At 46.6% G+C, this 23314-nt stretch overlaps 1 protein-coding gene across 2 annotated transcripts in view; it reads right to left on the reverse strand.

Moving 5' to 3' along the window:
• LOC119646930 (protein rigor mortis) overlaps nucleotides 1–23314 on the reverse strand; it is a 34401-nt gene that overhangs the window by 8471 nt on the left and 2616 nt on the right. Inside the window, exons 2-12 of one of the 2 annotated variants that reach the window (XM_038047615.1) lie at nucleotides 11681–11861; nucleotides 11460–11592; nucleotides 3878–4124; nucleotides 3114–3809; nucleotides 2747–3059; nucleotides 2512–2680; nucleotides 2284–2440; nucleotides 1466–2226; nucleotides 1243–1399; nucleotides 1011–1161; nucleotides 682–939 (exon numbers count right to left, since the gene is read on the reverse strand). In XM_038047615.1, coding sequence (XP_037903543.1) covers nucleotides 682–939; nucleotides 1011–1161; nucleotides 1243–1399; nucleotides 1466–2226; nucleotides 2284–2440; nucleotides 2512–2680; nucleotides 2747–3059; nucleotides 3114–3809; nucleotides 3878–4124; nucleotides 11460–11592; nucleotides 11681–11847 — 3209 coding nt within the window. In that variant the 5' untranslated portion in view covers nucleotides 11848–11861. Of the gene's footprint in view, nucleotides 1–681; nucleotides 940–1010; nucleotides 1162–1242; nucleotides 1400–1465; nucleotides 2227–2283; nucleotides 2441–2511; nucleotides 2681–2746; nucleotides 3060–3113; nucleotides 3810–3877; nucleotides 4125–11444; nucleotides 11593–11680; nucleotides 11862–23314 lie in introns of both variants that reach the window. The other variant, XM_038047614.1, reaches the window with a different exon arrangement.

The following is a 23314-nucleotide window of genomic DNA, read 5'->3' on the forward strand; positions in this document are numbered from 1 at the left end:
CATCGGAAAAGACGCGTGAAGTTTTTGCAATGACACATTAGGTATCGAAGTCCCAAAAGGACTCCCCATATTCCCGAGCCTGGTTAGCATAGGGGCGTGTAAGCACGTATCGGCGGAACACTTGGATGGAGTTTCAAGGTTTAGGTTGGATAGCTCTCCTCTCTTGTTCGTCTCCGGCAACTAACGATGGTCTTTTGACCATCGACAAACCAATTGGGTCATTATAAAATGATCAAGCCGAAAGCAGCAATGGTTTCGTGGAGACAGCGCTGGAGAATCTGTTGTTCCGACATTCACCCGGCTAAGTAGGAGCAACCGAATCTATCTAAAATGTTTACACCTCCGTGTATCAACAGGAAAAATCGATTTGTCACCGCCGGACTTTTTGCTAGATACCAATTTATGCACTTATTTCCACGAAATGCCAATCCCCCATGATCTGCGACAATTCCTCTTCACATTAGCGCGACTGATCGAATCTACCCAGAACTTTTTCTATACTCCGGTAAACTGAAATCGCGCTTTTAATCCAGTAACTCTACACTCTTTCCCGTTGGTCGGAATATAATACATCATTTCAGCCCCATGGTTTTTACGAATCACAGAAATTAAATTATCAGAAATTTTCATTCATCATGACTACATTCTACAAGATTTCATATTTTAAATACAAATACTTACAACAAAGCAGCTCCTTCATAATTTCCCGTGGAAGAAATATGTTCAACCCATGCCTTCAGCAAATCATCAAACATCGGATCTCTGCTATCGATATGCATTTTTGCAATAATCCACGCTTCACGATAATAATGCTTCTCCATTAAGTAATCTACACTTTCCCTAATTTCATGACAAGCCAAAAGATACGATGCCGCGTTCAGTACAAGTCCAATTTCCAATAGTTGATTAGCGTATGCTTTGCAGCATTTTTTCCAGAAACTAATCAGAAGATACGCGAAAAAATTATGAATACAAAGAATTTGCCTAGATAGCATGATCATTTCACTTACTCATATGAAATCGTTGGCGCCAGCGAGATGTGAGTTTCGTTCAATTTCTTTGATTTTATGCATTGCAAAATTTCTTCTTTAAGATTGCCGGTGATTTGTGGAATTAGAGTTCGACCAATTGATTTTGTATTTGATATTTCATGATTTTTCACTGGAAAGGTGGGTGAAATGCATGGGGGATAAATTCGGAATGAGATAGCGGAGAATTTTTGGAGGAGATTGGATAACTTACTTTCAGCATTCATAATATCTTCAGCATCTTGACGAGAACCGAAAAGTTTCTCAGAAATGAGCGGTGATTCAGAATTGTTTTCCAATACGTTCCGAATGCTTTGAAGAGTATCCTTATTCAGTTCCTTTGCAAGAAGGTGTAAAATAGTAGAAGGATTCTAGAGAAGACATGTTCAAAATAGGTAAAAATTAATTCAAGCCTAGTTTTCAAGAGCTACATTTACCTTTGCTATAAAATTAGAATTAGGGTCTGATTCCATTGGGATATCATTTCCTTCGCCTTTAATCGACTTTAACCTTTCAAGCATTTCTAAGTTTCCATCATCGACTTTATTATCCTTTTGCTTTTGTTTAGACTTCTTTTTCAAAGGGGCAGCATTATCTAATCGAGTCCCCCACTGCACTTCTCCTAAATGCTTCTTTTTATGCTTGCTTTTCCCTAGATTCTCTGCTGGTGTGTCCAAATAGTTAAACATTTCAATTGAAGTAGCTTTGCCCGCACATATCACAATATCTTCATTGATTGGTGAGAAAATCGCACAAAGCATAGGCGAATCGAAATGCTTTACGAACGTCAGCTCTTGTTTAGGTTGTGATAAATTCCAAATGGCAATGGAACCATCAAAACCACACGAAAGCAGAAGATTCTCATTTTTGTTGCTCCATTTGACCCAAGGATTGCCTGGTTGAAAGTCGTGTGTTCCTAGAATGCGGTCTGTTTCCAAACAAAGATCAACAATTTTAAGAATCGTTACGTTGTTTGACGGCGATGAAACTGCTACAAGCGTCGGATTCAGTGGATTAAAGCTTATTTCGCTAATGTACTTTGAAGAGGTGTGTTTGGCGCTGATTAATTTAAAATCAACTGAAGAGCCATCCGAACGAGTGTAAAGCACAACATCTCCATTTTGGGTTCCAACCAATAACAAATTTTCATGCAATGCAATGGTTGAGGCCTGTTTAATGGAGTCCAATTTCGTTGCATCTATTTGAGAGCCAGATGAGCACAGGGAAATGTTTTATTAGTTAATGAGTTACTTACGCTGCGCTTTGCCATTCCATTCATAATACGCCACCTTTTCTTGGCTGCAGGCAAAAATTGTGTTGCTACTCCAAGCAAGCGAATAGACAGGTTTCCCCGAGAAGGGCTTCATCAAGACTATGGGACCAGTCGTCTTTTCACTATCGAGAACTCCGACCTAGTTTAAAGTGTAAGAAGATTTTAGGTACCAAGAGGCTACCGTTTTCATTTCTCTTTAGTTTCACTTACCCGTCCCTCGCCAGTTCCGAAAGCCAAGTACCTAGCATTAGAGCTCCAGCAAAGTGATACAATTTGCGTGTCTTCCTTTAATGTTAAACATTCCATTGTAATATTTGTTGGAGTAATTGAGCCAAGTGACATTAGTCCAATACGCCGATCTGGAAAACCAATTGCAACTCTACCACAAACACCAAAGAGTTATTAATGGGTTGATCGTGGCAAAAACAATCATAGTCGAACTCACCGGTTCATGTCACCTGGATTTTCGCGTATCGCTGAAACCCCAGTCACAGCACATGAATATTTTGCTAATGTTTGCTTTGTTTCGATATTTTCACAAACTAGCTCTCGTCGCGATGAGATCGTCCACACTATAGGACAGTTGACCATCTTGCAAAGACCGACCACATTTCTTTGCTTTGATTCATGCTTCTCTCGTTTGAATTCTACCTTCTTATTTGCAGATGGACCAGCTGCATATATTGCTAGTTCGCAAGACTTGTTATTCGTGATGAGAGTATTTGCATTCAGCCAAGTTACTTCGATATAATTGTTGCCTGGAAAGTAACTCCCATTAGAGCGCCCGAAAAGATCTCAATTAAATGTTTTACCGTGTTGGTTATGTGGCCCTTTTAATGATATCTGATCCACAGATTCACCAGTTCTGATGTTCCAGATCCAAACGCTTCCGTCCAAAGAACCGGACGCAAGAAATACATCTTGCGATGTTGCCCTTTCTTTGCTTAACCCATTTGAATCCACGTTCGAGGTTAACGTGCAATTGTTCTGAAAATCTTCTAAAAGTGAATCTTCACTCGACTCCGGAAATTCAACGCTCAATTCGGAATCACATTCAAATGAACGACTTGTGCATGTTTCTTCTCTGTCGTGTATTGCTTGCTGGCAATCTTCTAATGTAACTTGCCGCTGTTGACGTGCAGGTGAGTCCTGAAATGCATCCTCTCGGTTTCGTGCAAGTATATCATCCTTCAGACTTTTACAGGCTTCAATAAAATTAAAATTTTCGTTGCTGGGAGCATCTTGTGGTTCGTTGTCGGCACTTTCTGCATCGCTAGGAATTTTAGCGTCTAACCGTGCTGGTACACCGAATTCATTTTCTAAGTAATCGAAGTCGTAAATGTCGAATACATCATCGGTTGAGACGTTTTGAGCTGCAGCGACTTTGCGGGAAAACTTGCGCACAGGCGTTTTAGTCGGGCGTGGCTGAGTTGGGGCAGGTGCCACAATCCAGCTGAATGAAGTTATATCTCGCGAGTGACCACAAAATGTTGACACAATCGTTTCAGCTAATTTTGAAAAAGATTGGAACTATTTTAGCTTCACACCTCACTTAATCAATACAATATCTGCATACTTGCCAGGTTTACTAAGAAAATCAATCCTCGAACACTTCCGAAAGCAATCAAATTCTCGTCATACGGCGAACCTTTGGCAATGGTAATTTTGTGTTTGTTACTCAAAATGCGTTTGTTCTTGGTATATCGATTCGAACTAACACAATACTTTACTATGCAAGTCGAATCGATGGATAAAACCGTCCGATTTTGGAGGAAACACATCGCCACCGAATCAGGAGGGCCGTCGCCATCTCCAATGGAAGTCTAGGGAAGAGAATATTACAACCAAACCTTTGAATCGTTAGAAAATATTTGGTATATTTAAGATCGACTGTTCCTTAATCCATTTTTGAAAAAACTACTATTTTCCGCCAAAATTAGTAAAAGAAAATATAATAAAGGAGACGAAAATGATGCAACGAACGAGTGGAAAACATTGGATTAGAGAGAAATTGTGTATTTTGAAGAAATGTTCTTCTTCCGAGTTGTTGACTCATTGGGAAGTCTCAGGTTCTCCCCGCATACGAGCTTCGCGGGCTTGCAATCAAGAAGAGTCGAGTTGTGTCATCTTTCGAGCATCCCATTGAATTGCGGCTGATACGTGGTTGTCCGGTGGCTTTTGTAGCCGAGGAATTTGCCTAACTCCGAGAAGACAGAGGGTCTGATTGGTGACTATAATTGCCGGCACTCCGAGGGGCGTGCAATCCACTCTAGACAGACAGCGTCGCCACAAGATTGTGGAGTAATATCTTCCAGAGAAATTGACTCAGACCACCGAGTGAACCTATCAATGATTGTCAGGTAACACCTGAAACCGTGCGAATCCCGCGATGGAGTGTGTAAAAGCGCTCAGTGTGCCAAGGCAACACGTCTACCTTTTTTCTCACAGTTTTGCAAGTATGGCATTCAATGAAGTGTCTGGCCCAAGAATTATGTCCTTGTTCGTGATGGGCTAAAAATATTTTGCGGTGACTAATCGATTCGTTGCGCGGATGCCCAAGTGTACACGATTTTGACCGGTGTATATATGGCCTTGATTCCTTGTCTGAGGTGAGGCGGGGGTCAAAATCCCTTCACTAGCACGTGAAAAACTGTCGGCGACTGCGTTATCCTTTCCAGAAATATTTCGAATCACGAAACTGTACTGGCTGTTTCGTCCCCCCGGCTCGCATGCGTCCGGCCTTAAGGTCCGTGAATCCTGTGAACGGCCTGTCTGCACTCTCGCTATTGAGAGATATGCGGCTAATAACTAACGATCGTAGGTGCTGCAGTTCCGTTGAACGAGATTCAGTTGCTTGGAAAAGAAGCTGAACGGCTGCCAGATATGATTCACCTTATGAAGGAGCGCATCACCTACGGCGATATTCGAGGCATCGACGAATACGGCTAGGAATACATCTTACTGAGAGAATACCAGAAGTGTAGCTTGCACTCAAACGCCTCGACAACCTCTGGGGACCACCCAATCAAGCGCGAGTCATTAGTTTTTGGCCCAGATCGGTAAGCGTTAAGGATTGCTTGATGGTGGGTGGACTTGGATAGGCAACGACGGCAGAAGTTTAATATGTCCAAGAACATTCTCAGATCCTTAACTAGTGGGACAGAAGAGTGGGACAATATACGAAATAAAACTGGAGGTTTCATCCCTGAATCTGCTGTTTCTTCGTTCTCCGTTCCAGCGTTGAGAAAATACGGCATTCTGCGATAGAGTATGCAAGATCGTGGATGAGTGCAATAGGGCGTCGGTCTGGAATCGTCTAAGCATTTAGACGTCTCTTATGCCACATGGTCTCCATTCGCCATTGGGTTCAGGGAGCATGTGAAGTGGCGAAGATCAACGGCCTTTTTTTTTGGGGTAGGGTAGGTGAATGCATTTACGCACACAGTGTTGGACTCCCGATTCGGTACGTCGTCGGACTACCAACTAAACACCTCCCCATCGTCAGAGAGCTAGCCTGGAACCGTTTGTCACATTACCCTCGGGCTAGTCCCCGAACTCTCCCGCCTTGCGGAGCCTTCAAATCAGAGAATTCCTTTCACCAACGGGAGGGGAGAGGAGGAAGTCAGTTCAAGGAACCCCCTGTCATCCGACTCCTCCACCGGTCAAGTTCTATCTTCTTAGCAACGAGAACCACCTTCCACAAGAAAAAAAAGTGTGGTGGGCATCGTCCACAACTCCATTGCAAAACACAAAATCCGGAGAACGCGCTTTTCCAATCTTGTGCAGGTAAGACTGAAAACTTCCATGCCCACTTAAAAATTGGGTAAGGAAATAGTCAGTCTCACCATGCTTCCAATTCAGCCACGCACCTAAGTTGCCGATGAGCCGCGCAGTCCATCTGCCTCTAGTTTCATTTTGCCAAGAGAGCTGCCACTCGTCTAGAGTGTGTTGCCGTTCTTCGCGAGCAACCACCTCTCTTGCGCTTGTATATGGCTTGACGCTCCCTAGCAAGAAGGGCAACGGGGATAACTCCCGCGATCACCATCACGGCCGGTTCAGAGACAGTGCAGTACGCAGACGCCACCCGTAAAGCTCCCCGTCTTTGTACTTGCGCGAGGCGTTTACGATATACCTCCTTGTTAAGAGCGCCAGCCCATACCTCTGCGCCGTAGAGCAGGACAGACTGTGTTGAGCTCATCAGGAGACGTCGCCTACTAGACGTAGGACCCCCAATGTTTGCCATTAGCCTACTTAATGCCGAAACTCCAGCCGCAGTCTTGTTCGCTGCTGCTTGGATTTGCTCAGAAAAGCTTGTCTTTGAGTCAAGAGTCAACCCGAGGTACTTTACCGCTGATTTTGACTCGATTATCGACTCGCCGAACGATATGGGAGGCAGGGTCGCAATTCTCTTTTTAGTCAGGATGACTACTTCGGTTTTTTCCAGTGCAAGGTTGAAACCATGAGTAGTGATCCATCCGCTTACCCGTCGCATCAATATGCCGAGTCTGCTTTGCGCCTGTTCGACAGTGCGTCCAGCAACAAGTGCTGCGACATCATCTGCGTAGCCGACCAGGCGCGACTCTTCTGGCATGTCGAGTTTAAGCAGACTGTCATAGGTAGCGTTCCAGAGGTCCGGCCCTAGGATGGATCCCTGTGCTACCCCCGACGTGACTTCCATCCACCTTTGACCCTCTAGTGTTTCATAGAGCAGGGAGCGGTTCCTCAGATAGTCCCTCAAAATCCGTAAGAAGGTATTGTCTAGTGTGCCTAGAATGTCTTTCCACCTTACGGAATTGAAGGCGTTTCTGACGTCAAGAGTTACGTGGAGCACCACCCGTCGAGTTCGGCGGCTATGTGCCTCTGCTCGTCGAACGGCGTCCACGACCTGGATGACAGCATCAATTGTCAATCTCCCTGCCCTAAAACCAACGAGTCTACTTCTGATGAGCTTTTCGAGCACTTTCCCAGCAGTATCAAGCATACATAGTGGGTGGTATGAAGACGGCAATTCGGGATCGCCTTTCCCTTTAGGGAAGATCAACGGCCTTAGAAAAGATAGGGGAGCCAATAGTGTTGATGCCGTGCTGAACTTTATGCTTAACTAGTTCAGAAAGACTACGCTCGGTAGTGATTTTGCGATATTTTTTAAGAAGTGTGCCAATAGGTGGGTGGGCAACGTTCTCAAAAACGATGAAATGAATCTAAATCGTCACCTAGCTCTATTTCCCAAAGGTAATCACCGATTGGTTGCCAATTTAGAAACTATGGTTATTGACACCGGCTGTTGAAGTTAGGCCACCTGGTTTGATCTGCCCACGCATGCTGTGTGAATTCAAGTGCTTTCCCGTTAAAAGATTTCCATATAGAAAGTCCAAGTGAGCCAATTTATGGATTACCACCAACACGACTCTCTTTGTTAATATGTGACCAAGAACCTTCAAAAGTATTCAACCGTTTTAGGCAGTCGAAAGCAGGCAATCGTGTATACCTTGCCTGAATCGAGTTGTGTGCCATTAGGGCTGATTGAATGGCCTAGAAATTTCACCTGCCATACGTGGAATTTGCATTTTTCAACGCTGAAACTACTAAACCATGGTCTGTTTAAAGAAGTTTTGAAAAATACACTTGAGATGAGCCAAATTTTCGGGCTCGGTGGATAACACGACCAAAACATCATCCAAGTAAACAGTACACTGTGGATGAATTTCTGGAAGGTTTGCGCCATGTTGCACAGGCCAAAAGTCATCTGTGGGATTTCGAAGAGTCCGAAACTTCTGCAAATTGCTGTCTTTGGAATATATATTCGGGAGCTACACGGATTTAGCGGTTTGCTTTGGCGAGATTCAAGGTTGAAAATAACGCGACAGTTTACAAAGCCTTGGATGAGAAGGATAGGGTACCAAATGGGAATTATATAAGCGTTCAGGCGTCTATAATCTCTTAAAGATCGCTAATAGGCTTGGAGAACAGATAGAGTGAAGTTGATCAACAACCGTTGAAAGGTCTACATATACCCTGCTTAAGGAGTTATTCAAATGCGCGAATACGTGGATCGGCAACATCTTCAAAAATGATGGAAAGACTGTTGTTGTCCTGGCAGGTTGAATTTTTCTGACGGCCTAAGTGATGTTGCGGTGTCTATTAGGGACCTATGCTATATGTCCACTACCGGCCCACAGTGATACAGATAGTCAGCGTCCAATATAATGCCCACTGAAAAGAAATGCCACGAAAAGGTCGTACGCAAGCCAAGACTCACGTCTACTTACCTGTAGCCGTAAGCGTTTATGGGCGTGGAGTTTTCTACCTCTGACTTTAACAATTGTGGAAATAATTGTTAGATTTGATGACAGGCAGGCTTCCGGTTGCTGTCCATCAGAAAATTACACCTACTAAAGAGGTCGTATATTGTCAGGCGGCGTGTTGCTGTGATTAGGATAGATGTTGCCGCGTGTTACCAGCGAACTTATCGAGGAATGCTTGTAATTCTATTTCATATTGACTAATTCCATTAACGCAAGACGTCGTTCATTGTCCTCTATAGTCGGCCAACACTCAGAACCATAGAGGGCGACAGGACGGACGACATTGTGGTAAATTTTAGATTTGAGACATTCGTTGATACGTCGATCACAAAGAACACCAATTGTGGAACGCCACTTCATCCAGGTTGCGTTAATGCGTGAAGCAATTTCATAACGCAGTTCTCCATTGGCTGATAGCGTTAATCCGCGGTATTTAAATCGCTCAGTTCTAGGCAATTCAGTTTTGTCTAGATTCAATCTGAGACCGTGTTGCATGAGGTGATCATTCCATTTTTGGACAAGTTGCTCGAGATCCTTTCTGCTATCAGATGCTACGAAAACATCATCTGCATAAAGCAGTGTGTAGGGCGCAGGATGTTGAAGGTCCCGTGTGACGGTGTCTATAACAAGAACAAAGAGGAGTGGTGAGAGGGCGCTTCCTTAGTGAACACCAACAGAGACACGAAGCGGTTTTGATACACCCGCCATACTTCGAACTTTAATTTTCGGATCGTGGTAGAGCAATTGAACTCAGCGCACGAGTTCTTCTGGCACTAAGTGTTGTCGTAAAGCATACCAGATGAGTTCGTGTGGCACACGTTCAAACGCTTTCTCTAGATCCAGAAATGCGATTACGCTTGAATTGACGGTCTTAAGATGAGAGTGATCGGATATTATTCGTACGCTTGGAATGCACACTATTATATAGTGGGCCCAAACTCGGGACAATTAAGACACTCTATAGGCCTCTTCCGTTTTATTGATTCTTCAACTATAGTAATCCGATGCAAAAGGTACCGCAAGTATAAATTGGATGCGTATCACCATCGCGTTACTTTCTTTGATTCCGAGTTCAGCTCTATCCATGGTGCAATTCTGACGCTGTAGGGTCATACATACAGTGAAGCCCATGGTGTTTTACGTAGGCACCTGTCGTGAGACTTAATCCTACGGTGCTCTTCAGACACGGATTGATTTTGTGACCACAATCAGAGCCCCGCTGAGACAAGCAACAACGGTACCAGTCTATACCAAGTGCATGGCTTAGCATTCATACTGGTGGATGCAAGAATTACCTAAATCTCTACCGAACTATGGAGTACGGCACCTGTGTTGATACGCGACACCACGTCGAGGCCCGAAGGTCTCTTCTCGCTTGAGCATAACCACCATGAAACTCCCACTAGGGGGGCCAACCGCAAATAACCGAGCTGTCCTCACATACAACAGGAGTTCACCCGAAGTATGTGAGTCCAGGGGCTTTCCCGGTTCCCATGGTACCAGTACACCCCTGGTAAGGTTTCGTGACCAATTTGCCACTTCAGATGAGTCCCCGTGCAGACTCGGGTCTGATCGCCCTGATTAGGCCTTTGGAGCATTCGCCTACTGAATCACGGCCGGCAAACCAAGGTGATTACAGCGTCTCCCGGTGCCACCACTATGGAAGTTCTCCTCGCCCACTTGGTTTTGGTTTGGCCGATAGGGTTGCCGCCCCATCTTCCTCGCCGCGACCTCTGAGCACCGGTCATACATACATGCAAAAGGGGGGTTTAAATTTTTTTTTCTTCAAATATTGTCATGTGGGGTATCAAATTAAAGGTCTCGATAAGTACTTTTCAAAGCCGGTCTTAGTTTTGACATTTGTTGGAAATGTGGGGAGTGCGGGAGGTTGAAAGTGATCACTTCTTTAAGGGGGCCATTCTCAGAAACTACCAAACCGAAAAATCTAAGAAAAAAAAATCAGGAGGCTGCCACTATATGGTGCCTGGGCTCCGAAATACCTTCCATACTGATATCTCGTTCCCACGTACTCGAGGAGGGCGATCAGACCCGAGTCTGCAAGGGACTCATCTGAAGTGGCTTCGGCCACGAAGCCTCACTATCTCACTGGAGGTTATCTGGTACCATGAGAACCGGGACGACACTCTGAGAGCATATGCTCCAGAAGAGGTTATGCCTACATCGCGGGAAGAGCTTTTCGGAGCTCAAGCATGGAGTTGCGCTGTATGAATGCTGAGCCTCACTCAGTATAAACCAGGACCACTGTACTTGCATGGCGGGGCTCTGATTGTGGTCCCAAAATCAATTCGTGTTCGAAGAGGACCGTGGGATTATGCCTACACGGCAGCTACTCACGTTAAACCCCCAGGACTTTCATACCGATATCTGTTCAAATAAAGTTAATCATAGTAAATTACTATGCACTACTTTGTAATTAGCTGGAAACCCCCCTTAAGTTCATCCCCCACGATGTAGTGATACAGGCTGTAATGTAGAGCATGACCGTACCAAGCTTGGTGGAAATCACATTATTACTAACAAAGTTATAATACGTCAAAGTTGCTGGTTCTTTGAAAATTGAAGACTATGAATGTCAATATCACCCGAAAGTGGATACTCTCACATAATATACTCGTATGCATATATTACGTGCTACGTACCAAGAAATACACAAAACTTTTCGTACCTGAAGCGTCCAGCTTCCGGTTTCCCGACTTGTTCATTTTTATATATTAGCAGATAAAAATGTAGTGGCCAACGTTCAAAAAATCATCATTGTTTAGAAATGGATTAGGACAGACGCTTCAATATTATTGAAAAATGATACAGATTACGTACAATGTTCCCTATTACCTTGATATGAGCTTTATGCCCTTTCTCTGCCTGACTAGCATTCAGATCCCACACTTGAACAGTATTGTCATCGGCTAGAGCTGCAAAATATTTTGTTTCTGACCAGTCAGGATCGCAATCAATGCTTTTTATTCTAAAATATAAGGAAGCGGATGGTGAGCACAAATCATGCTATGACGGATGGGAAATTGAATTCACTAATAAAGGTTTCGATTTAATACTTTTGCCTCATGGAAATCGCTTTAATCACTGGAACTTCGTCATCTTTGATTGCAGAAATATAATTCACTGATTTGAAGCCAATGTACAGGAAGCCACCATCTGGACAAGCAGCCGTTGATGATATTAGATTCCAGTTGGCAGCCAAGGGAATCTTGACAGGATCCATGATGTCTTGTCGAACTGAAATTGAAAAATAAAGCATGAATACTTTACTTACTTTAATCTTGTTAAATAATAAATCAAATACGTATTAATGAATATTTGCAGCAGGCTGTTGTTCATTAAGTCTAGGTCCTGAAAATTGTCATCTCTTAAGGCAATCGGCTGCTTGATCTAAGTGAACTGTTTTTCGCAGACAAGTATATTTTGGATGACGGTGAGTATTCACAGTATGGAGGAGGATGATCCAGCCCGAAAAGTCTATAAGAGCAATATCTATGGTAGAAAAAGAAGACTATAAAAGACAATGAACGGCGTCTTGCGGTAATGGAGACGAACATGTTGCGTTGGACTAGTGGCGTGACACGTTTTGATCACATCCGAAATGAGGATAACCGCGATCGTTATGAGGTTGCACCGATCGAGAGAGACGTCTTCGATGGTATGGTTACGCAATTCGCGCTAACGAGAATTCACTTGCCAATATAGGTTTGAACATCAAAGTCGATGGTAAACGACCAAAAGGCCAGCCGAAACAACGGTGGCTTGATACGCTGGATGGGGATTTAAAAGCCTCGAGATTGCATCCAGATCAGGCATATGATAGAGGCAAATGGCGAAACCGATCACGACGGGCCGACCCCGCTTGTGAACGGGACAGAGGGTGAAGAAAAAGAAGACGAGGCAGACCCTGCCTGAAATGGAGCGATGGCGTAGGTCAAGACGCCAGAGAGCTTTTAGGGATATCGAATTGGTGGGCCTTGGGGCAAAACAAGTTCCTTACTAAGAACGTCTAGATCGAATATCGGTTGTTGCGCCGTTGATGATGAGAATAGCTTCTCGTGCCGATTGGCTCAGCCGCTGGACATAGGCGAAGATGATTTCGCCTATGCCTGCCGCCAGAGCGTTTTCTATGTCTGTCAAGAACCTCCTGGAACTTTTTTAGTGGAAAAGATTGAGAGGCGGCGAGGAATGCCTGAGCCAAAAGGAAATATACGGAGTCATGTTATAGTGTCCTTTTATAAGGTTAAGAAACTAAAGGCGCTTAGTGTCATCCCAAGCATCGAAGGGCTTCTTTGGATCGTGAAGGGTTTTGGGCCAATTGATCTGACTAGAAATCTTTAGAAAATTTGCAGTCGAAAATGTTCATCCACATGTTATGCCAGAATTTCGTCTTGACCTCCCTCACAACTGCCTCGATAAAGGTTTTGAAGTTGTCCTGATTCGCTATTGTTCCAATGTTCTTGAAAGTTTGTTGTTTTACCCGAGAAAGTTGATCAGCTTGTTAGGCCCCATTTGAAAAACTCTTCTGTCTATCGAGGGGGGAAAATATACGGAAACAATTGTCAAATTAGGTGTTAGGTTGGATGCTTCAGTAATGATGATGTCCCTTACCAAGCGCAATGCGCAATGGCGAGTCCACTGTATCAATCCTTCCTGGATTTTGCTATGTGATTGGCAAGTGTGACAGGAGTGAGGGTTGATTCTGAAAGTCTCTTGGAGGGTGGGGATGTCAATATTGTTTGAGTTAGCCAAAAAATTCAAGAGAGAACTTATTCCTTGGTAGACTTTGGGTGTAGATCACTGTCTATATTGAGTGTATTAAAGTTACCCTTGAGATTGTTAGCCACGTCATGTATCCCTTGCCTGCTTGAGACAATTATATTTAATGATTTTAAAAGTTGGGAGACCAGTTTCTGATATTGCGACCTAATAAAGTAGAACGGGTTATCGAAGACTGGCAAAAGGCTTTGATTTTGTGAAGCGCTGTCCGATGTATTATGAGTGGCTTCTTGTTGGTTTGGGAGTTTTACAGAGACTATTTGCGAGTAGGTTCTTTTGTCCTGAGAATTTGGTTAACATCCACCTGAAAATGTTTGGCCCTTTTACGGCCTGTCGACCGTAAGACGTAAGACCGTAAGAAAATTGCAGTCAAGTGATTCGTCTGAGTTCCTTGAAATAGTTTGTAAATGACTTAAGATGTTTCTGTCAGTTAGGGCAGGAGCGATCCTTGAAGTTCTGCCCCTAACTTCCGCACAGGAGACAGGTAGCCTTGTTGCAGCCCTCTACACACATAACACATAACACTGCCACCAGTGAAATTTGAACCGCGATCTTCCGTACGACAGCCTTGCGCTCTAACCACTCAGCTATCCGGATAGCTTAGTTAAATAGGAAAGGCTTATTAAGAAATGGACGGCAGTTGTGAAGCGCATTCGTTCTGCTACGATCCTCCACGTCAGTAAAGGGGTGAAAAACGGGCTGATGGAGCTGGAGGAGCGGATATGGAGAGTAAGTGAAAATCCGCGAAAAACAGGAACAACCGCGTTTCCCGATGAGAACACCGCGAGCGCTAAATGTATTGCAGACAGCCCATTGCAGAATAAACTGGCGAAAAAAACAAATAAGAAAAGGGGCACCTGAAGGAAACTTTACTCAGGCACTCTTCAGAAGAAGGAGGTGAAGAGGGACAAGAAACAACAACACGCCGCGTCATCAGAAAAACCTCTGCTTAAAATTAAGCTCTGCTTATTAAGCCGACGAAAGGCAAGACTTTTGCGAAAGTCCTCAGTGAAATCCGTTACAAAATCAAGCTCGAAAATAGCGGAGCAGAAGTGTCTTTGATTCGAAAAATAAAGGGTGGTGGAGTCCTCGTCGAATTGGGCCCGAGAACAACAGATACAGTTACATTCTGTGAAGCAGTCAAGGGGATTCTGGGAGAAAAACTTTGGTTTCCAGCCTGGAACCCACATGGTCTCTGGAAATCCGAAACCTTGATTGCCTCACAGAAAAGAACGAGGCAGAGAGGCTGTCAAACGTAAATGTTCGGAGGTAACCAATGCCCGGATTAATATCACCTCTGTGCACTCACGTTGTTGCGGAGCAATATGCGAGGAAGCTTTTAAACATTGGGGTAGTGTGTAAGATACGAATCCGGGCCGTCCCAACCAAATGGAACATATGTTTGGATTATGAGCACATGTCTGCAACCTGTCGGGACAGAAGGGCAACATGCCGCAAAGGCGGTCAGGCAGGGCATAAAGCGAATACTTGGAACGAAAAGGGGAGCTGCGTCCTATGCAGGGAACGTGGCGCGTCTGATGAAATCGTTGCGCATATTGCGGGCTCGGAGCGATGTCCAGTCTTCAGAGCAGAACTGGAAAGCGCTCGGACAGGGTTTTAGTATTACGATTGCAAATTGTCGGCACATGAATTCGTATAGGCCAAGTACACTCTAAGTTAAAATCCACAAGGTGATGTAACTTTTTTAGGTTGTGATGTTTACGCCGCCGCGGTTGGGAACAGAAGAGACCGACTTATTTCCATGCGGTCCTTACTGTCCCAACCAACGGCATTTTTCCGCCGCTAATTCTCCACTGCCCTGGTGCGTTCAGAAAATGAGTGAGTGGAGAGTTCCGCGCCATCTACCCGTCCGCATCCGCAACATTCGAAATAAATTTCGAATGCTGCAGATCCTGCCGCACCACATCACTCCGCCCCCAGACGAAACCTAGGGGGTTTCGGCGACGGATCCCCGAACTTCGTTCGCCGTTAATCCACAAAGCGGACACGACGCTGCTTCGGGGCGCACACGGGTTTCAGCCTGGACAAAGAGACCGCCTTTTTGTGACCACCGATCTCGAGCTGGAAGAAATGTTCTCCCCTCTCGAGAACGCGGTACGGGCCCTCATATGGAGGCTGCAGCGGCTTCCGTCCTGATCAGCACGTGCGAGCATGTGTCCAGTTCCTTGGGCGAACAAGCAGATATGGACGAGTGTCGAGTGGGTGGTGGCGCTTTGATGCGTCGGAGATTGTCCCTCAGCAGACGCACCAACCCCGACTCCGTGAGACCCGATCTCTTGTCGAAAACCGGATCGCTTGGGAGTCTTGGGTTCTCCCCGTATACCAGCTCCGCGGGGCTGGCAGCAAATTCCTCTCGGCGGGTTGTACGAAGGCCGAGTAGGACGACTTGGGTCCAGGACGGGTCGTCGCGTGCCATAATGGCGGCTTTCAGCGTCCGGTGCCAACGTTCCAGCATCCCATTGGATTGCGGGTGGTATGCCGTAGTCCGCTGGCGTTTAAAACCCAGGAGTTTGCTTAACTCCGAGAAAAGGGTGGATTCAAATTGCATTCCCTGGTCAATGATGACCACTGCAGGGACGCCAAAGCGAGGTATCCACTCTCGACAGAGGGCTTCGGCACAAGATTGCGCCGTAATGTCTTTCAGAGGTATTGCCTCAGGCCACCGCGTGAACCTGTCGATGATTGTGAGGCAATGCTTGTAGCCGTGCGAGTCTCGCAAAGGCCCTATTATGTCGAGGTGTATCGTGTGGAAACGCTTGGTAGTGCGGGGGAATGAGCCCACTTCTTTCCTTACATGCCTGGAGACTTTACACTTTTGGCATGCGATGCACTCTCTGGCCCAGGAATTGATATCCTTGTTCATGGAGGGCCAGAAGTATTTTCCGGTAACTAACCGGTTTGTTGTCCTGATGCCGGGGTGCGCCAAGTCGTGAACTGCGTGGAACACTTCCTTGCGAAATGTGGCCGGAATGTATGGCCGAGGTCCCTTTTCCGAGTCTTCGCAGCAGAGCGAGAAGTTTGAGCCGAAGATGGGCAACTCCCGAAATTTGTATTTGGGGTTGGACTTGAGGCCCTGAAGTGCTGCGTCATCCTCCTGCGCCTTGGCAATAGCTGAGAAATCGAGTGAGGCGGGGATGTTAACCTCGGAGACACGAGACAAAGCGTCAGCAACTATGTTGTCCTTGCCGGACACGTGCTGGATGTCTGACGTGAACTGGCTTATGAAGCTCAGGTGTCGAAGCTGACGAGGGGACGCTTTGTCGGGCTTTTGTTTCAAAGCAAACGTGAGAGGCTTATGGTCCGTGAACACTGTGAACGGCCTGCCTTCTAGGGAGAAAGGGAAGTATTTGATGGACAGGTATGCGGCGAGCAGTTCGCGATCGTAGGTACTGTAGTTCCGTTGAGCGGGATTCAACTGTTTCGAGAAGAAGCTCAACGGCTGCCAAACTTGATCCACCTTTTGGTGAAGGGCAGCACCTACTGCGATGTCAGAGGCATCAACAAAAACGGCTAGGGGTGCATCTTGCTGAGGAAATGCCAAAAGTGTAGCATCAGCCAGTTGCTGTCGGGATTTATTGAACGCGCGGACAGCCTCTTCAGACCACACAATCTCTCGTGTGTCTTTTGTTTTGGGGCCAGACAAGTACGCGTTCAAAACGGACTGGTGATGGGCGGCCTTGGGCAGGAAACGACGGTAAAAGTTTAGCATGCCCAAGAACCTCCTCAACTCCCTCACTGTTTTTGGACGCGGGAAGCTTGTGATTGCTTGCACCTTGTCTGGGTCGGGCTGTATTCCTTCAGAGGAAATGGAGTGGCCGAGGAATCTCACCTGTTGTTGAAGGAATTTGCATTTCTCAACGTTTAGGACTAAACCGGCCTCAAGGAGACGTTGAAAAATGCACTCGAGATGGGCTAAGTGCTCAGACTCAGTGGAAGAAGCGACCAAAACATCATCCAGATAGACGAAACAGAAATCGAGGTTTCGCAGGACTGAGTGAATGAACCTTTGAAAGGTTTGCGCCGCATTGCACAATCCGAAAGTCATTCGGGTGAACTTGAAGAGTCCAAAGGGTGTGCATATTGCCGTCTTTGGAATGTCTTCAGGAGCTACTGGGATTTGGTGGTATGCCTTGGCTAAGTCCAAGGTCGAAAAGATGCGGCAATTCGCGAGGTGATGCGCAAAGTCGTGGATGAGTGGAATTGGATATCGGTCGGGAACAGTCTGTGCGTTTAGCCTTCTGTAATCCCCACAGGGACGCCATTCGCCATTTGGCTTAGGGACCATATGTAAAGGGGAAGACCAACAGCTGTTTGAGGGCCTGCAGATACCCTGTTGAACAAGTTGTTCAAATTCTTTCCGCGCGATAGCCAGTTTCTGGGGTGGTAGAGAACGCACCTTCGAGAAAATCGGGGAACCAGTAGTATTTATGTGGTGCTGCACATTGTGCTTCACTGGTTTCGAGAGACTACACTCGGTAGTAATCTGGCTGAACTTTTGGAGGAGTATCCGAACACGAGAGTCGGTGATGTCTTCCAAAAGAACGGAAGGGTTATTGTCAGCGTGAGATACCATTTGGCCCGACGAATTTAGGTTGGTTGTGGGGTCTATAAGGGACTTATTTTGCAAGTCCACCAGCAACCCATAGTGACACAAGAAGTCTGCGCCTAATATGGGGAAGCCGACATCCGCCAGGATGAAACGCCACGGAAACGTCCTACGCAAGCCAAGACTCACGTCCACTTGCCTGTACCCGTAAGTATTGATGCGGGAGGAATTTGCTGCCGCCAGTTTGAGGGGTTGTGGAAATAGCCGATGATGCCGGGGTACGGGAAGAACCGAAACCTCCGCACCCGTGTCGACGAGGTAGTTGCGCCTGCTGAGGGGGTCGAAAATAGTTAGGCGACGCGGCGCTGCGCTCTGGGTGGCCGTCGCCAAGACCCCCCGCGGACCTAGTTTTTTGCGGTAGGCGCGAATTTACAAGGTAGCGTACATCTTGTCGCTTTATCTCCGAAGTTACGATGGTACCAGCAAATACCTTGGTCCGCAGGCTGTCTTGACGACCTGCTCCCCGAACGCCCTTTTCGCGTGGCAGACCGTGAGCGAGCTCGCGATCTGGCACTTGAACGCTGAGCGTCCAACGTCGCCCGCATCTCGGCCACGTTGGCCGTTAAAGCCGCTATCTCGCGCCGTAAGTTGCTCACCTCATCCGACTGTGGTTGAACGGCCGCTATGGTTGGGCGAACGTACACCTCCTGTACCTGGTCGGCCGTCGCTGCTAGTTCCTCCAAGGAACCGGAGACGCAGGCTAGGATCGCCTGGGTGCCCTCCGGGAGCCGACGCAGCCAGAGCGACTTGATCAGATCGTCGCCGATCTTGCTCCCACCCAATTGCCTCATTTCACGAAGCAATTGGCTGGGAGTTCGATCACCCAACGTTAAACCCGCCAGCAAGTGGTCTAATTTTGCCGACTCGCTTGCCGACAGGCGCCTGATCAACTCGCTCTTGAGCTGCGAGTACGATGCCGACTTCACTACGTCGGACACCAGAAGTATGGACTCCTCGTCCAGGCCGACCACCGCGTAGTTGAAGCGGGTCGCGTCCGATGTGATGCCGGACATTTGGAACTGCGCTTCCAAATGCACGAACCACAGCTCGGGGTTCCGCCGCCAAAACGGAGGAACGCGTACGGCGAGGGCGGTCACTTGTGGGTCCGATGGGCCTGCCGCGTCTTTGCCGTCAAACGACATCTTGTTTCACGAAAAGTACGAGTTGTAATGCAGACGCGGTGAATTTATAACGAAACGCGGTGAATTTTACTCCGACACGGCAGGCCGCACCCACAAATGCACGCACGGACAGAGAAAAAAAATACGACCGAAGCGGACGCTCTCCAGTGCAGACCAAAACAACACCAAAGAAATGGAGAACCCGCGATGCGAAACACCTAACGCCGTCTCTTGCAGCGGCTTTAATTTTTATTATCTCTTTTTAGATAATATTTCAAAACTAATTATAATTATAATAGTATTTCAGCAAACACTTGATCGAAGCTAGAAAATAAAAACTAAATTATGCGAAATGTTTGTAAAATGTATTCTCCGAGACTGTGATAACTAATGATAACGTCGTCGGATCGTATCGTTGGGTTGCGATGCGGCGTCTAGTTCATTTGGCACGAGCACTCAATTGCAAGGAACGATACGATGGCACCAAACTCAAACTAAACCTGTGAGTTTATTGAAGCGAACTGCTGATTTTGTGGTGGCTGTTGTTGCTGCTGTTGATACTTCTGCTGTTGTGCCGGCGGTGGATTATGATGTTGTTGAGCTTGAGGCTGATATTGTTGTTGGCCGGGGTGCTGCTGGTATTGCTGCTGCTGATATTGTAGCACCTCGATGGGATTTTGTATGCTTCCGTATTCACCAAACCTTCCGCCGTTGCTGCGTTGTCGTTGTCTGTGGCGGCGGCGCTTATGCGGGCTCCAGTGTCGGGGTCACCACTTTAGTATTACGATTGCAAATTGTCGGCACATGAATTCGTATAGGCCAAGTACACTCTAAGTTAAAATCCACAAGGTGATGTAACTTTTTTAGGTTGTGATGTTTACGCCGCCGCGGTTGGGAACAGAAGAGATAGACTTATTTCCATGCGGTCCTTACTGTCCCAACCAACGGCATTTTTCCGCCGCTAATTCTCCACTGCCCTGGTGCGTTCAGAAAATGAGTGAGTGGGGAGTTCCGCGCCATCTATCCGTCCGCATCCGCAACATTCGAAATAAATTTCAAATGCTGCAGATCCTGCCGCGCCACAGTACACGTAAGATGGAAAGCCATTCTAGGCACCCTAGACAATACTTTCCACGTGCCGAACTATCTCTTACGGATATTAAGGGACTATCTGAGGAAACGCTCCTTGCTTTATGAAACACTAGAGAGTCAGAGAATGGAGGTTACGTCACGTACGGACCGCTTCCTATGGTAGTCTACTTAAGCTCGACATGCCAGAAGAGTCGCGTCTACGCCTACGCGACGTCGGATACCAGTCGACTCAGTTGTGAATGAGTACCTAAGTCAAATCAGGGTAATAATACCGGGCAAGCGCAATGCTGACCACATTTCCTCCTACACTGTACTGTAGTGTACCGTTACGGTCTTGAATGAAGTGCTCTAACACACTTCAAGGCCCTGATCCAATATGAATTGTTGCGCCAACGACTATTATTACGTCTGGCAGGTGACGTCTCTTGATGAGTTCAACGCAGTCTGTCCAGCTTTACGGCACAGAGGTATGGGCTGACGCTCTTGGCAACGAGGTATATCGTAAACATCTCGCACAAGTGCAGAGACGGAGAGCTGGGCGGGTGGTGCGTACCGCACTGCCTATGAACCGGCCGCGATGATGATCGCAGGAATGATCCCCGTTTCCCTTCTTGCTAAGGAGCATCAAGCCATATACAAGCGGGCAGGTGGTTGCTCGTGCTTGGCTGAATCGGAAGCATGGTGAGACTGACTATTTCCTTACCCAGTTCTTAAGTGGGCATGGAGGTTTTCAGTCTTACCTGAACAAGCTTGGAAAAGCACGATCTCCGGATTATGTGTTTTGCAATGGAGTTGTTTTCTTGTGGAAAGTGGGATGGGGTTCGTCAGCAGCTCTATTTAAACATAGGTGATCTCGCTCCAGATAACAATGTCGAAGAGATGCTGAGGACTGCTGACAGGTGGAACCGTGTTGCCCATTACGTTTGGGCCCTTCTCGTTGCTAAGAAGATAGAACTCGACTGGTGGTGGAGCCGGATGGTAGGGGGTTCCTCGTACTGACAGTTCCTTTCCTCCTCTCCCCTCCCATTGGTGAAAGGAATTCCCTGATTTGAAGGCTTCGCAAGGCGAGAGAGTTCGGAGACTAGCCCGAATCTGACGATGGGGAGGTGTTTAGTTGGTAGTCGGGAGTCGGCGTAAATGCATTCACCTACCCTACCCAAAAAAAAGGCCCCTACCCCAGGTCCCTAACGCCTGACCTACGATTAGTCGATTCCGGAACCCACAGACGGATCAGCGCTCGCTCGGGGCAACGCGGTGTACTAATACCGGTTCAATGCGCACTACCCGACCAGGGTCGCCAAGGGGCTGGCTCCTGATACACGCCACAACTGCCATCTTAGCAGAGTTAGGCTTACATCACCCCATCGACGTCGAAAAGGAGTTGTCGACGGCTTCAGGGACTCCCAGTATGCCCCGGCATGTATCGACCATTAGCAATTCGTTATTCACCGAGAACCTTTCTCGAGGATACTACCTAGGATGCGTTTATTAAGCCAGTTAGGGGGTCCGAACTACTTGCTCGGGCATTACGGGGACGCCACTCCTCGTATCGTAATCGATCCGTTAAGGATCGTTGACGAACCCTATGTCCTTCTGGGATTAACACCTCTGCATCTGCACATACAAATGCAGGCAAGGAGAGCAATCTCCAGGATGGCCGAGGTATTAGTGAGGCGGGGACATGCCTAAATCGAAGGAAAATGAAAATTATCAATACCAAGGGATAACATGACAACAAGGTTTTACTTCGATAAGAAGTTTGAAACACGTTGGAGTGTTAGGTGATTAGGAGAGGAGGAGAGATTCTGGGAGTTGTGAATGCAAGATGCAAAATGGTCTGAGGCTCTCGCGGTTCAGGTTTCACCACTGGTCCTGGAGTCAGCATCAACATCTTCCTAGCAATAACTTTTTTGTGGACTTCAGTGACAAACCAAACTGGGTAAAAGCGCAGGGACTTAAGAGGAGGAAGGAATGTTACAAGCAGATCTGATGAAACGGTATAAAGGATGTTGACGGCTTGGTCGCTACTTAATGGAGAAAAAGGGAGACCCAATTGGCATAAAGAAAGTTAAACCTGGCAGGCTTGCGCGAGACAGGGAAGTCGAATCGGTTGATTTCAGATTTCAGATTTATTTATTGAGCAAAGTAAAGAAATACATGTGCTGTACAAAGGAATAATAACTTAAAAGCTCAAGCGTGACTAATTACGTATGTAACGCTAACCTACGGAGATATCCGGCCTAGTCAGTTACATGTTATAAAGTGAGATGGTGGTGCATGTCAGTGCTCATTTGACATAACATGTGCTTAAACCTAAGAATAATTTATAACTTACGACTAAACAAACTAAACAAACATAACACAAAATAGTACTCCGTACTGGGAAACGGGAGAAAGGGAGTTTTTAGGCACCGGTGGACAGGATTGATCTACGGAATTGGAGTAAAGCGCAGTCCTTTCTCAATGGTGTTAGCATTCTGAGAAAGGGCTACCTTTTACTCGTTTTGGGCCTGTGCGAGGACAGTGACCCAAGGGGGGAGGGATGAAAAGGGCTGTGGGATTGCGGGGTATGTATTGTGGGGCTAAATTGGTAGAAGGAGGGACCTTAATTTAGGGAAGAAATCAATGCTTGGCGATATTACATTAGGTATAGGCTAATTAGTGTCTTAATCTGCACTAAGGAAAGAAAAAAAAGAAAAAAATAATAGTGCGGTTAGCTTCTGTGAAAGTCCGGGGAGGAGTTTTGATAGAAGGAGGGGATGAAGGAGGAAGGGGAGACGTGGTGGTTGAGAGGAGAGTTACTGTTCGAGAGGAGAGTCAGCCCTGACACGTAGTACCTCTGCTCGCGTTTAGCGAGATTTTTTATCAGCGGGTTAGGGTGGGACAGCCACTTTTTCAGTCTGACGCGCGACAGCTTGATCATGTGCGGAATTATGGGGCAAACCCCGGAAAGGTCGTACAGAAGAGAGTTTTGGTGAAATTTTAGGTTTGTCCTTCTGTATTTAGCCGTGCATTTCCTGAGTATCGTCCTTTCAAAGCATTGGAGGGCTTCTGCTACGTTCGGAGACATG

The sequence above is a fragment of the Hermetia illucens genome, chromosome 1 (genome assembly GCF_905115235.1).
Source record: "Hermetia illucens chromosome 1, iHerIll2.2.curated.20191125, whole genome shotgun sequence".
NCBI classification, from domain to species: Eukaryota; Metazoa; Arthropoda; class Insecta; order Diptera; family Stratiomyidae; genus Hermetia; species Hermetia illucens.